The sequence below is a fragment of the Urocitellus parryii genome, chromosome 6, assembly GCF_045843805.1.
Source record: "Urocitellus parryii isolate mUroPar1 chromosome 6, mUroPar1.hap1, whole genome shotgun sequence".
In the NCBI taxonomy this organism is placed as follows: Eukaryota; Metazoa; Chordata; class Mammalia; order Rodentia; family Sciuridae; genus Urocitellus; species Urocitellus parryii.
The window spans coordinates 196,117,554-196,132,223 of record NC_135536.1 but is presented as its reverse complement, the minus strand read 5'-3'; the positions used below and the strand labels follow the sequence as shown (position 1 = coordinate 196,132,223).

Sequence of the window (14,670 nt, the reverse complement as noted above, 5' to 3'; positions counted from 1 at the left end):
CAATAACTACTACCTGAAAATCTGATGTTTAAAGTGTATAGAAATACTTAATTATAGAAAGGTGTTTTTTGACATAAAAATTTAAAGTTTTAAAATGAGGGTAGCAAGGTCTTAAATAGTGAAGACTAGGCTGCTGAACCCCCTAACTTACATATTTATAATTAGGAATGGTTTCACAATTATATAAGAATTTGGTTGCCTTGAGCTTCTTGCCATCATAAAAGTATATCAGTCCATTAATAAAAATATTGTAATCTATAAAATACAAACACACTCAAGACTGAATTTTATAGTTTGGAGAAAGAAGTGGGATTTGAGATCGACCTAAGGTATATACAGATGAAGTTGAGCAATAACAGTAACCAAAATAAAGATTACAAAGTTTTAAAAAAGTGTATTCTAATAGTAAAACATAAGGTTAAATGTGAAAGATGCAGTTTGGAAGAAAGAGTTTAAACCTTAAATTTTTTTGTGGCTCCCCACAAAATTTAATGAAAAATTTAACAAGGAAAATTGGAATAGCAGTAATAGTCAAAAAAGCAAGCTCAAAACAATTAATATAGGATTGACAATTAGAATCTAGTTCCATTAATGGTATTGTTAAAGACGAAAAGAGTAAAAATCTGAGAAAGAATTGACATCATTTCAAATTACTGAGATTAGGATTTGAGCAAGATGGTCAAAGGTGAATCCAAGAGTACTTATAGTGTTTTGTTATTCTAACTTCTAATATGTTTTTTAGGGAAGCCATTCACCATCTCCATTATCCATGTCTAGTGAAAAAAGAGAGAAAATATTGTTTGATATGCCTTGTGACACTACTCATGTATCAGGTTTGTAGTCAGCCTTTTTTTTTTAAGTACTAGTTTTTGAAATAGTTCCTTTAGATGAAACTTCACATTATTATGTGTTTTAAGTCATGCCATTATTTAGTTAATGTCAAAAATATAAACTAGTGAAGGGAATCCAGGTGGTTCCACAATTTAGCTGCTATGAATAGTGCTGTTATAAACATGTGGCTGCATCACTGAAATATGCTGTTTTTAAGTCCTTTGGGTATAAACCTAGGAGTGGTATAGCTGGGTCAAAAGGCAGTTCCATTCCCAGTTTTCCAAGGAATCTCCATCTGCTTTCCATGTTGGCTGTACCAGTTTGCAGTTCTACCAACAATGTTTGAATGTGCCATTTCCCCCACATCCTTGCCAACCTTTATTGTTTTAATAATATATTAAATAAAAATGTATTAATAATATTCTTAATAGCTGCCATTCTGACTGGAGTGAGATGAAATCTTAGAGTGGTTTTGATTTTCATTTCTCTAATTGCTAGAGATGTTGAACATTTTTTCATGTATTTGTTGATTGATTGTATATCATCTTCTGAGAAGTGTCTGTTCAGTTCCTTGGCCCATTTATTGATTGGGTGATATATACATATATACATACATACATACATACATACACACACACACACACACACATACACACAATGGAATATTACTCAGAATTAAAAGAGAATAAAATCATGGCATTTGCAGGTAAATGGATGGAGTTGAAGAATGTACAGCTAAGTGAAGTTAGCCAATCCCAAAAAACGAAATGCTAAATGTTTTCTCTGATATAAGGATGCTGCTTCATAATGGGGATGGGGTGGTGCAGCATGGGAGGAATAGATGAACTTTAGATAGGGCAAAGGGGAGGGAAGGAAAGGAAGGGGTCATGGGATAGGAAAGATGGTGGAATGAGACAGATAACATTACCCTAAGTATATATGTGAAAACACAGATGGTGTGGCTGTACTTTGTGTACAACCAGAGACATAAAAATTGTGTTCTATTTGTGTAATATGAATTGAATCACACTCTGCTGTCATACATATCAAATTATAATACATTTTTAAAAATTGTAGATAATATTTGTACCTACCTTACAGGGTTTTTCAGTGGCACAACTAGCATATCTGACACCTAGATTGAATCATTGTGTAAAAATATTAAAATGATTTTATAAAAAAATAACAAATAAAATGAATAATAATTATATATATATAAATATATATATATAAACTAGGTAGAATTTAGAGAGCAATTGCTTAAAACATAATTAACTGAAAGGCTTTTTAAACAAAAGCAAGAAATTATTAGGTATTTTAATCAAAATTATAGCACTATTCATTATTTTTAACTATTTCTAAGGCTCCACTCAGCATCTTAGTTGTAAACGAGTGTACATAGAAGATAATCTTGGTAATGTCAATGAAGTGGAAATGGAAGAAGAAGAACAGAGAGTCCACTTGCTTCCCAAAAGATGGTGTAGAACTGAAGATGCAGACCACCACACCTGCAGAGGTGGGTATATCAAAAGCCTGTGTCGGCATACAATGATTGGAAGGTGGCTTCTTAGATTCTAGATGACTTCATCTTCAAAACAAATTCCTTTGTAAAGACAACTTTGAATAATTCCAAGTTGGACTGTGTTTCATTACAAATAAAGTAGGAAGGGTCACAGATGATACTCAAACTCCCCCTCCTTCTCTGTCACTTATTACTGCATTTAAATTTTAGTAGAGTATGAATTAGTGTTAGTATGTCTCTAAAACTCATGTTAATGATTATCTGGAAGTAGTTGTAAGTTTAAAAAAATCCCAAAATGCTCAGTTTTAATGTTGTCATTTCTTGCTTAATAGCCATACCAAAAGGTTTCTTTTATAAATCAGAATTTTATTTTTAAATTAGAAAAACTTAATGAGGGGTTGGGGTTGTGGCTCAGCGGTAGAGCACTCGCCCCGCACATGCAAGACCCTGGATTTGATCCTCAGCACCACAGAAAAATAAATAAGTGAAATAAAGGTATTGTGTTTTTAAAAAAAGGCATAATGAAGTCTACCTTTGATTTCATAAACTTTAGGTTATACATAGACTATGAAAATAGTAATGTTTATTTTAACTTTAGGTGATTGTTTTTGTTTTTTAGTATCTGAAAACATATCTCCATTATCAACAGATGATTTTTTAATTCCTGAGGAGAACTGGGAAAGTGAATTTTCAGGTGTAGGGTTGATTTGTGAGAAGATCAATTCAGAATTTAAGAGGAAGATTCATGTGAGTTATCATTCTTTATAGTTTATACTCAATAATATGATAACATATATCCCACATTTTATTAGACTGTTGGCTTATTTGGTCCTTGGGCAACAAAACACCCATTCTCAAATTCAACTTCCTGCACATGTGAAAAACTGAAATAATTATCAAGTTAAAAAAAACAAAACAAAACAAAACCTGCTTTCATGAGCTGAGTTTCTCTCACTTTAAAATCTGTCCATTGTCTATATTGTTTATTTTTCTACTAGTCTTATTTTGCTTTTCAGCTTCTCATTTTGTTTCTTCTATAATTTTTATTTTCCTGAACAGTTTCCTTTCGTGCCTCTTCTTTAAACATTTTTATTTCAGAGGTGACCATTAATGAGAGTAGTGTGATACAGTATGTTACCCGGCCTCCTTTGTTCTACCTTGTTTTTTTTTGTACTTGTCTGTCCTTGTTTTTTTTTTTTTTTTATGCTCTAGAAGCCTCAAAATGAAATGATATATGCAAAAATTCTCTCCCAAACAATATTTAATTATCAGAATGTTTTTCTACCCATATCTTTCTCTCATATACCTATATTTGAAATAGTTCTTTTATATTCCTTGCTGAATAAAAGGTATTTTAGCACTATCAGGGTTGTTATCAGCCCTGCCTCATGTTTGCCCTTTTCTTCTGCTCAGGGATAAAATTGAAAATTATTTAAAATTCTATGCATCTCTTTTTAAAATTTATTTTTACCTTTTCATTGTTGTTGTTGTTACTGGGGACTGAACCCAGAGGTGCTCTACCACCTTAGCCTTTTTATTTTCATTTTGAGACAGGGTCTCACTTTTTTACTGATAGAATGACTGAGCTTGTTTATAAAAATCTTCAGTTTAAACAATTTAATTTTTAGTTTTTTAACTTTCTAAACTTTTTCTTGGTCATTTAAATTTCATGGACAGGTTTTTCTCTTAGTATGGTCTTGTTTCAATTGTTGTTTTGTGAAGATATTGTAAGTTAAAAATTAGTATTTTTCGGTTTTTCTCTTAGTATGGTCTTGTTTCAATTGTTGTTTTGTGAAGATATTGTAAGTTAAAAATTAGTATTTTTCAGATCCGACATAAAATGATGGATTATTTTACTAAGCAGTCTTGGAAAACAGCTCGGCAACATCTGAAAACAATGAACCATCAAATTCGGGAGTATAGGTTTGTAATAACTTTCTGTTCTGAAAACTTCTGAATGTTGTATATTCATATATTGAAAATGCATATTATGGATGCTATAGTTTTTGAACTTAATATTGTGTTTCTTTAATAGGATTAAAAAACTTGATAAATTCCAATTTATCATCATAGAAGAACTGGAGAATTTTGAAAAAGATTCACAATCTTTAAAAGATTTGGAGAAAGAATTTGCGGTTTGTGCTTTTAAGAGCTTAAACATAACTTTAAGCATTGGGAATGTAACACTAAAGAAAATGTCAAAAAACAGACACAATTACTTTAAACTCTTGACTTTAAAAAAGCTATAGTTAGGTTGCTCTCTCAAAGCAGAAAATAAATGAGTTATTCTAATGCATTTTGTTTTTTATAACATAATCTAGTTTTACATTTTTAATCAGCTTTATATGAATACTTAAATTGAAAACAAGTTTATATTATCTTTTTATTATTCTATTATCTTTGATAATCCAGGAGAAATCTTCAGAAATGTTACACTCAATTTTTTAACTCTGAAAGTATATAATATCTAGAATATTCTTAGCCAAATTGTTTATTTAAATTTTAAATATTAGAAATATACAAATTTCAACTTTTAAGTTTTAGTTTTCAGTCATATTGAAGTACAACTAATTTTTTATCCTAAAATTTAGGACTTTTGGGAAAAGATATTTCAGAAGTTCAGTGCATATCAGAGAAGTGAACAACAGAGGTTAGTATGTTATTCTTAATGACTTCTAGAATCTATAAAATGAGGTTTTAAAATTAAATATAAATTTGAAAAACATTGCATATATACACAAAGCAATTTAACTTGAATTCCTAATAAATACAAAGGTAACTCATTTTATTTGTTAGGCTTCATCTTTTGAAAACATCATTGGATAAAAATGTCTTCTATAACACTGATTATGAAGAAACTGTATTTACATCTGAGGTAAAAATTTATATTTTTATATATAATCTTTCTTGATTTTGGTTAGTCTGGCTTTTTGCTCTAAAAACTTTATGACAAATTTCATAGGGGAAATATGTTTACTTATTTACAGATGTGCCTGATGAAAGAGAACATGAAAATGCTCCAAGACAGGCTTCTGAAGGAAATGGTGAGTCAGCTGAGCTTGCATTTCCAATGCACTTGTCAAGCTTAATGTCTTGTAATGGGATGTTTTTCCATAGGGTTTTCTTTTTTTCTCTTTGGTCTTAGAGAAGGCAATTTAAGCCCATTAACTTTTAGTTTTTAAAATAACAGTAATGTAGTTACAGCAAAGAATGAAGGTAATATAAATAATGAATTCCTCCAGACGGTGGGTAAAAAGAATATCAATTTGTGGGGCTGGGGATGTGGCTCAAGCGGTAGCACGCTCGCCTGGCATGCGTGCGGCCTGGGTTCGATCCTCAGCACCACATACCAACAAAGATGTTGTGTCCGCCGAGAACTAAAAAATAAATATTAAAAAAATTCTCTCTCTCTCTCTCTCCTCTCTCACTCTCTCTTTAAAAAAAAAAGAAGAATAGCAATTTGTAAGTTGAAAAATTAGCTGGAGGCAATACTTCTTTTCATGTCCTCCCACCACCTCTGAGCTATATCTCTAGGCTTTTTATTTTTTCATTTTGATTCGGCATCATGCTAAGTTGCCCAGGCTGGTCTTGAACTTGTAATCATCCTGTTTCAGCCTCCAGAATTGCTGGGATTACAAGTGTGACTACCATGGTTGTCTTTGCACTGTTCTAAACACTGCACTGCAGCAGGACAAAGCTATCTAGAAAGGCTGTGTAATTTAGTGGAATACTTGTTCAGCAGGACTTTATGACTTACATTTGAGGATAAATATCCTCATCTTCCCAAAGATTGTAGACAACAGCAAGTGCACCTGACAGGTGAATATGTTTGGGTGTCTTTCAAATTGGGAGATATTTTTAAGTGCACTTTAGCACTTAAAGAGTGCTAAACTATGGTGGTCTATGAGATATATTAATATACTTATGAAATTTTAATAGGATTTCAGTATGCTGAAAATAGGAGAGGTCCAGGATGTTGTAGCTAAGCCAGTGTAGCTTGAAACAAACCAGAACTACCTGACTAGGTTGCTCCTTCTTGAAACTTTCTTCTAGATTAACTATATTTTATTCTTATTTTAAAAATTTAAATGTCATTGATATGGGGAGTTAAAAGATTTTTAGGTCTTCTCTCAATTTTATCATCTTGGATATTACTGATAATCACAGAATTCTATGGATGTCTTGATACAGATTCTGGTGAATTAGATCAAATGAACACTGATACACAATATCTTTATGAAAGGGGTTGTTTTATAATGAATACCTAAAAACAGGTTTGTTTGTTTTTTCCTATTTTATGTGATAATGTAAAATCCATGATTTTTTTTCTTGGTCATAGCAAGAAGAGGAACTTCTTAATGTACGGAGAGGACTGATGTCATTATTCATGGCCCATGAAAGAAATATTAATGTGTGAAATCTTAATTGCTATCACATGTTTTATCTAATTATTTTTTTGTATGTAACTAAGGAAACAATAGATTAGTCCTACAAAGAAAAAAACTGCATGTCACCTAGTCAAGTGTTCCTTTGGAGGAACCCCCAAATTCAAAGAAATCCCTCCTTATGGATGAGAAACACTGTAACTGGACTCCAAGCCCTAAAGACTTTTGTCTACACAATAATACTTTTTCTGTTTTAGAGAGGGGAGGTTTTGGGAAACCAAATAGTAAAAGGAATTTACACTAGTTAACTATACTTAAAAGTTAATTTAATAAATTTTATTATGTAAAATGCATTGTAAAATTAATACCATTTGAACTAAAGTACATTATTAAATTTGTTTAATAGTTCAGAATATTCAATTAATAAAAATTTAGGCACACTTAATAGAGAAGGAAGTCCACAATTTAAAATGTTCACCTTAGTAAACCAGTACTTTCAGCTCACTGTTTCATTCAGTTTTGGCTTCAATGTATTAGAAGGCACTAAATGCCTAAAATTCTTACTGTATTATCTAAATATTTTAATTCAGCATAGAAATCAACTCATAAGAAGGCTATTTGGCAGGTCATTTTTAAGCTCCTGATATAGTACTATTTTGCTAGATTATTTTTTCAAAACGAGTACACATTGATTTGCTTTCATATATTACAATGAAATAAATGCCTATTTCAGTTGCATAAATATTATGAGATTATCTTTATTTTCTCTTTTATGATCATTGAATCAAACAAAATATCCTCCTCTAATCAGATGACTGAAATATAATAATATAAGCAGCTTTTATTGTCCCTTGCATATTTAAGGTAGCAGAGTGTTTGAATACCATTATGTAAATATGATGGTAAAAGTGGCTTCTTAGTCGACATAAGCTAAAAACAAAACCCTTTCATCTTCGCTCATTCAAATACTGGCATTAACTAAGATTTATGGATAGGGTAGTGGGATTTCTATTTCAAGAGAGAGTGACATCTCTGTTATAATATTAAATACTACTCAACTTGTTACTCCATATTCCTGTGAGACTTCAGAACTAATCCCTTCATGCATGACTTAACCAGTTTAGCTCACAGTCAAATCAAGACTCCCTAAATCATGTTACACTTATTCCCACTGTATATATGAGCCATTCCAAGCTCGTACTTCTTCCCGACGGACCTCTCTGCATTACCAACAGAATATGACCCTCATTTTCTAATGTTCTTATCGCCCCAAACTTTTTGTCTTTCCAGCTTATTTTCTAGAATGATCCCAGGCCATCTACTCTACCACTTTTTCTCTCTTCTTGTTACCCTTCTTGTTTGTTCTTCCTTCCTTACCCATTTTAGATTCCAAAATAATATTCTCTTGACCTTTCTCCTGTCAATGTTACCTAATAATTCAAAACTTTTATTCTATGAGCTGAACAACGCTGGAAAAAATTGTGCCATCAAGCTTTAAATTTATGTTCACACGTTTCAAATGGCACACAGCACTGCTCAACAGTCTAAACTGCCCTGTTTTATTGGCTTTACTATTCCAGAGTATTTTATATAAAATAACCCACTAAGTCCCAGGTTTTCAATTGTGCAAATAGCTCAACAAAATTGACACAAGTGCATTAAAAATGGTTATAAACACAATATAGAGCTTATTTATTAATATAACTATTATATCATTATGTTATTTTACCTAATATTATATAATTCTCTGATAAGTTTTTACAGGTGTACCACATCTGGGACAATGGGACAAAATGGGTTCATTCTTTATTTTTCAACTGAGGGTCTCACCTCATAATTTCCTCATTTTACCCTAAAATCGAAATGTTACTTGCTTGCATCAATAACGAAATCAGAAAAATTGGTTTCTTCTTTGTTCTAATGGCATATTTGCCTCTTTAAGGACAGTCTGCTCACTGGAGCTCTGAATCGCATTAGCATTGATTTTTCCTCTCCTCTCCTCGTTTATATAGCCCATGTTTATTAAATAAGTAAATAAGGCCCTCCCTTGAACATCAAATTCTCCTCTTGTGCCTTTCCCATTTAATTCTTGACTCACCTTCACTGAATGCATATCAAAATAACTGTAGTTAGTACTGTCTCAATCACTTCCTGTTTGCTCCTTACCTTCCCTCAGTCCAAGCTTCTGCACACTACTTCATTGAATCCACTTTTATCGAAACCACCATTTATATTACCAGACCCAATCTCTGTCTTAGCCTCTCTGTGGTATTTCACACTTAAAATCCTCTAGTCTCTTTCCCAGCTTGTCTTTACTCTTCATGTGGGCCTCAGGTCTAGTCTAGTCATGTCATGTCTAGTCTGTTTCTTTGTTCCTCTATACTTTCTCTTTAGGTAATATCATCCAGTCCCATGTAATAGCCATGTCTTGTGTTGATGTTTCACAGATGTATAACAGTATAAAAGTCCTGACCTTCACATTAAACATCAGAATATTATCTATTGTAGCTAATGGACAGTTCAAATAAGATCTCACCTCTCAAACAATTTCCTTTTGTTCCTCTTTTATTTTTTTTCTCCTCTTTTGTTCAGTATGCTTTAGGCATCCTGGCTTGAACAATCTTATTCCTCTGAATCTTTTGTTCATGTGATTTCACTTTTCTAGGAAGACTTGCTGTCCTTCATGTCTCCATTTAAATGGCAATTCTTCAGAAAGAACTTCTGTCACCATCCTAGTAAAGCTAATATTACTCTATCATATGGCAGTTTTTGGAATCCGAAGTCTTTATTTTTGCCCCTCTTCCCCAAACCTACTCCAGAAACTTCTGTAGGAGCCAAGAACATTAACTGCTTCATTCATCACAATTTTCAGAACCTAAAAGAGTAATGAAGGAACAAATGACATAGCCTTTCCAGTAGGGATTTACTAAGTTAGACAGCCAGTGTGTCTCCTGAAGCATTCACGTCCTGTGTGTCAGTATTTTCATTGCAATTAATGAGACATGACATGCACTGCACTGAATTTACTCTAGACACACAGCTAAGAATGAGCCCCTTCCTCATACTTAAAAATGAGGAGATAAGTGCTTTAAAGTCATGTAGATTCATATGAATTTCCATTTTGTTGAACCCTTGAAGGAATTGTGAAAACAAAAATCGCCTACATGGACTGTTTTGCTAACATGTTGATGTCTTTGTAATGGTTAGTTTTTATTTTCTTAGACCCATGGAAATCGTCTGAAATAACATCAGGAGGAAAAATAAGTCAACATTTTTTTCAGGAATCCAGATATATTGAGTGAGATCAATATATTATATACCACCTCGAACTTTAGATAATATACGTTTAGCTTGTACTGTGATAGCAATAATTTTAAGTAAAAAGGATTTGAGGAGTGGGATGTCAGATTATTGAAACATTTGCCTTTAATATTGATAAGGCTTTCTTTATGTTTTACCTAATTTGACAATGCATTTTATAGAAGTCAGATGACTATTTTTCAGTATGAAATTATAATGAGTATTGAGATTTGGAATAGATTTGATGTTAGAATCTTTTAGGCTTATATAACTTTTAGGTATTTTAATTGTCTTGGGTAATTCATTTCTAAAATTTTCGACTATACATTTTTTTTTTTTAAGTTTAGAGCAGGAGTTGGCAAACGTCTTAAAAGGCCACATAGTGTATGTTTTAGACTTTGTGGGCCAAAAGGCAAATTTATGACACTTCAAATGTAACCACTTAGAAATATAAGAACCATTCTTTGCTTGCAGGTCATTAAAAATTTTTTTTAAAAAAGCTGACCAGATTTGGTCTGTAGGTTGTAGTTTACATATCGCAAGTTTAGAGGAAAAATTTTAAAAATTACATCTCTCTGTTCTTCATTGCAATTTTCCCCAGTTTATCTTATTGTTTAACAGAAGTAGTGATTTAAATCAATTTTTCATGAGCAGAGTAAAGTTGGTATATTAATCAATAAGACTAAAAATTGTTGACTTTTCTATTACATTAAAAATAAATGATCATTGTAGTTAATGACTTGCATATCTTACCTGAATTACAACCTAACACCATGTTAGTGTACGTTTACCACATTCTGAACCAAATAGAGCTGCAGCGTAGTAACTCTCCCGAAATACACATGGAAAGGACATGAAAGAGAAAAAAGATTAGATTAGTATAGCTAGGTAGGAATCTAAATTTCACAGCGATTACAACAGTGATCTAAATACCAAGAAACCCTGAAGCCATAAACACCCGACACCAATTTAAAAGGCCAGCATATCCATCAAACTCATAGTAAAATGTATGCTTTCCACATAGCCTTTAATTCCACATCAGAATTTCATTGTAAAGTCACAAATTCTGCCAACTTTGAGTTCAGTGCTTAGTGTGGAGCTCCAGTTGCTGGAGGTAGTTCTTCAGCCATTTTATCTTCATTACTGGTTAACATTTACCTGGTCACACTTACTGTACATGAATGCATACTTATTTATATAAGTGTTTAACATAGTTAATCAAAAGTTGAAGTAAGCATAGAAAATGCTGTGAATAAACAACTAAAGTAGAATTTTGAGCAAAATAACACACCAATAAATTAATGTTAGCAAACAAATCTAATATGGATTGTAAAAATTAGAGCAAGATAGCAAGCAAGTGGTTCCTGAAATCATGCTTTGTGCCATACCAGACATCCCCACCAAGAGGCAGGCTAGGTGGGAACAGGGAACAAACTGGTGGTGTAGGCCAGTATAGTAGTATGTTCAGTGTGCGCATGTTTAAAGAGGGCTAATAAACCGCATTTAAAAAGCATAATGCACAAAGAATATATACTAGCATGTTGGCAACTTTAAAATCAAATTATTAGCATGTACACCATATCCAGATTTCTCTCCCATTGCTTACCAAGAAAATATAATTTTAGGGATTCTTGTTTATATTTTTAAGGCAGTTTACAGTTGTGTTTAGAATCTTCAAAAATGTTTTTTATTACTCTGAACATAAAAATGTGCTCTGTTTCCATAGAGCTATGGACCTGATATCTGGTAGATTTTTCCATCTCACGTTTTGTCTACACATGAACTAATGATATATTCCTAATGTTACCATTACCAATAGATATACAGAGAAATATGATCATGTATAATTTATAGGAATTAGCTTTTTGAAAACTTTCACATATACAGCTGGATTTTTTATGTTCAGTTATATTGAACATCTTCTAAGATGTTCTCAGATGAAAGAGATTAAACTTCAGATAAGGTCTCTGGAAAAGAACTTGAGTAATGGGTACTAGAAATGTGGGTCTAGTAATTTTAAAAGTTCTTTTGGGATTTCATACTTCTGGACTAGAATTTGCTATTGAAGAACTTTGCCTCTACCACCAATGTGACCTGTAGTCTTAAATTAGACTTGTAGTTACCATTTACTTCCACAAGATGGACCACTTAATGATAGGGTCTTTTTGTTTTTGTTGTTTCTGTATTTTTTTCCCACTTCAGTTATTCAAAAATTATTCAGATGCTAAAATTTCAAAGTCCATTTACATTTTTTAAACTTGCTTTTTACAAAGTCATATGATGTACTATTTATTCCCCCATCACATTAGCTTAAAACTTAGAAAATATTTCTGGAAGTTATTTAATGTCCTTAATAAAATAACTAATAGTTTGTAAAAAATCTTTTAAGCTTCTTAAAAACAGAATTACTTTCATTATTTAAATATTACTTTAAAAATCCTTTGCTATTTTCACAATATTTTAAAGTCAATACATTAAAAACCTCATTGTTGAATACTACTAGTAATCATTGACAATTTGTGTACTGCTTCTATTGTTGCAAAATAAAGTTTTATACTTAAGTATTTAGACTCAAATATAAACTCTTCATATTTATACACCACATGCAAATTTATATTCATTATTTCTCCATTACTTGATTTATGATGAATTGCTTTTAACTTTTTTTTCCAACTAACTTGAGATGTGCTATCACATACTTATTTAGTACAGAATTATATATAATTATCAGGTTCAGAGTAAATATACTTGATTCACGTTTATCTTTTAACTCTTACAATACCTGATACAGCATGAAATATGGAAGTATAATTTAGAGCAGCAGTTTATGACTAACAAAAACCCAAAGGCAGAAGTTAGATACTGTTGCCAAAAATTTGGATTAAAATTAAAATGTCTGCTGGTTTTAGGATATCTTAGAACCTTTGCATCGTAACCCAAATCCTCCTTTGAGTATCCTGAAATTTATATTAATTTTTGTTATCCATTAGATATGTAACTTGGGGGAAAAAAACTAAATATGGGTCCAGTCTACCACATTATTTCTAAGCATATGCTCTATCTGGTTCTTTCCTAAGCAGTAATGATCTTTTAAGCTTTGAGGGCCCTGGGTGGTCTCTAGAACAGTATAACCTTTCTCCCTTTGTTTCATAGTAAGTACGAAGCTATTTCTGTGTGAGGGAGATGATAGTTTTAGTTTATTACAACATTTGGGCTCCAATTAATATTTTAAATTGAGCACAATATAAAATAATGGGAGCTGATAAAACATAGTTGAAAAGGAAAAAAAATTGGTGATTATCTAGCCACAAATAATGTTATGAATAAAACAAGTTATGTACACATCTTAAATGCTTATAAAATTAACTGACTTCAACTGGGCATGGTGGCAGAAGCCCGTAATCCCAGCAACTCAGGATAATGAGACAGGAGGATCACAGGTTCAAAGGCAACCTTAGCAATTTAGTGAGGTCTTTTCTCAAAAAAAGGGGGGTGAGGTTGGCGAATCTAGCTCAGTGGTTAAGTGCCCCTGGGTTCAATTCCCCTACCCAATATAATTGATTTCTAACTAGAAATAATTTAGACATTTCCTTTCATATACAAAGAAATCAAGGCTCAGGAAAAACAAGTGATTGACATGTCATAGAAAAGTAAGAGGTAGAACTGGGATTTTTTTTTTTTTACCATAACAAGATTTTCTTATAAACTGTAACTTGACTAATAGCAAGTACATTTGCTAGTATCTAGGACTGACCACAAGTCTCTTCAAAGTGCTGCCATAGGGGTTGAACAGTTTCCTCAGTAGTCTTAAGTAGAAAAGGGAGGATCATAGGAAGCAATGAGGTAGCATACATGATAGACATTCATAGAGGACACTCAGTTGCTCTAGGCACTCTCTGGCCCCATACCAGTGACTCGCATTTATTGAAGGCCTAGAATGTGCTAGGCACTGTGCCAGCACTTCAGCTACTCTCTCATTCAGACATTACTGCAGTGTTGTGAGACAAGGGTGATCATCCAAGAGAAAATAAGCAATCTTCTGAATAGGAGTTTAGATTTGAGAATAGGTTTTGCAAGTACCTAGTCGTGTTCCAAGCCACTACATCTCCTGCTTCAGCAGCATATCAGTAGGGAGGGAGGGGAGGCTCATCTCTGCCAGGACACTTATGCAAAAACCCAAAAAATATTTGGGTATGTGCCAAGTTTCATTTTTACCTTTGGGCCGGGGTAAATTTCCTCTTATAGTGTCTCGGCTTCATCTAAACCTGTATCTCTTATAACAGGGTTTTTAATATTTGCAAATGTGAACTTAAAAATACTCAAACATGAAATATTTTACCAAAATGAAAATTATGCCCACAAATTATTGCTTATTTCTGGATATATTCAGTACTGATTTGTAAGTTAATTGGGTTTTCCACATATACTAAGATTTTATGAAACAAAAAATGGTGTTCTTATTCATGTATTCAGATTGTGATGGTTCCAAAGTACTAAAAGTTACTTGTTCCACAAATGCCTATTCTAAGGTATCATTCATCCCCACCCCAAGAAAATGTAAAGCCTGAGTTAATTTCCTGCAATAAGTAGTCATTTAATTAAAGAACAAAATTAACAGGAATCAAAATGTCA

At 32.4% G+C, this 14,670-nt stretch overlaps 1 protein-coding gene across 1 annotated transcript in view; it reads left to right on the top strand.

Moving 5' to 3' along the window:
- The window catches only part of Sycp2 (synaptonemal complex protein 2), a 61,694-nt gene extending 54,924 nt beyond the window's left edge, over positions 1-6,770 (top strand). Inside the window, exons 36-44 of the mRNA XM_026408359.2 lie at positions 743-833; positions 2,195-2,347; positions 2,973-3,100; positions 4,182-4,276; positions 4,389-4,488; positions 4,945-5,003; positions 5,150-5,228; positions 5,341-5,397; positions 6,693-6,770. Coding sequence (XP_026264144.2) covers positions 743-833; positions 2,195-2,347; positions 2,973-3,100; positions 4,182-4,276; positions 4,389-4,488; positions 4,945-5,003; positions 5,150-5,228; positions 5,341-5,397; positions 6,693-6,770 — 840 coding nt within the window. The remainder of the gene's footprint in view (positions 1-742; positions 834-2,194; positions 2,348-2,972; positions 3,101-4,181; positions 4,277-4,388; positions 4,489-4,944; positions 5,004-5,149; positions 5,229-5,340; positions 5,398-6,692) is intronic.
- The last annotated feature ends 7,900 nt before the right edge of the window (positions 6,771-14,670 follow it).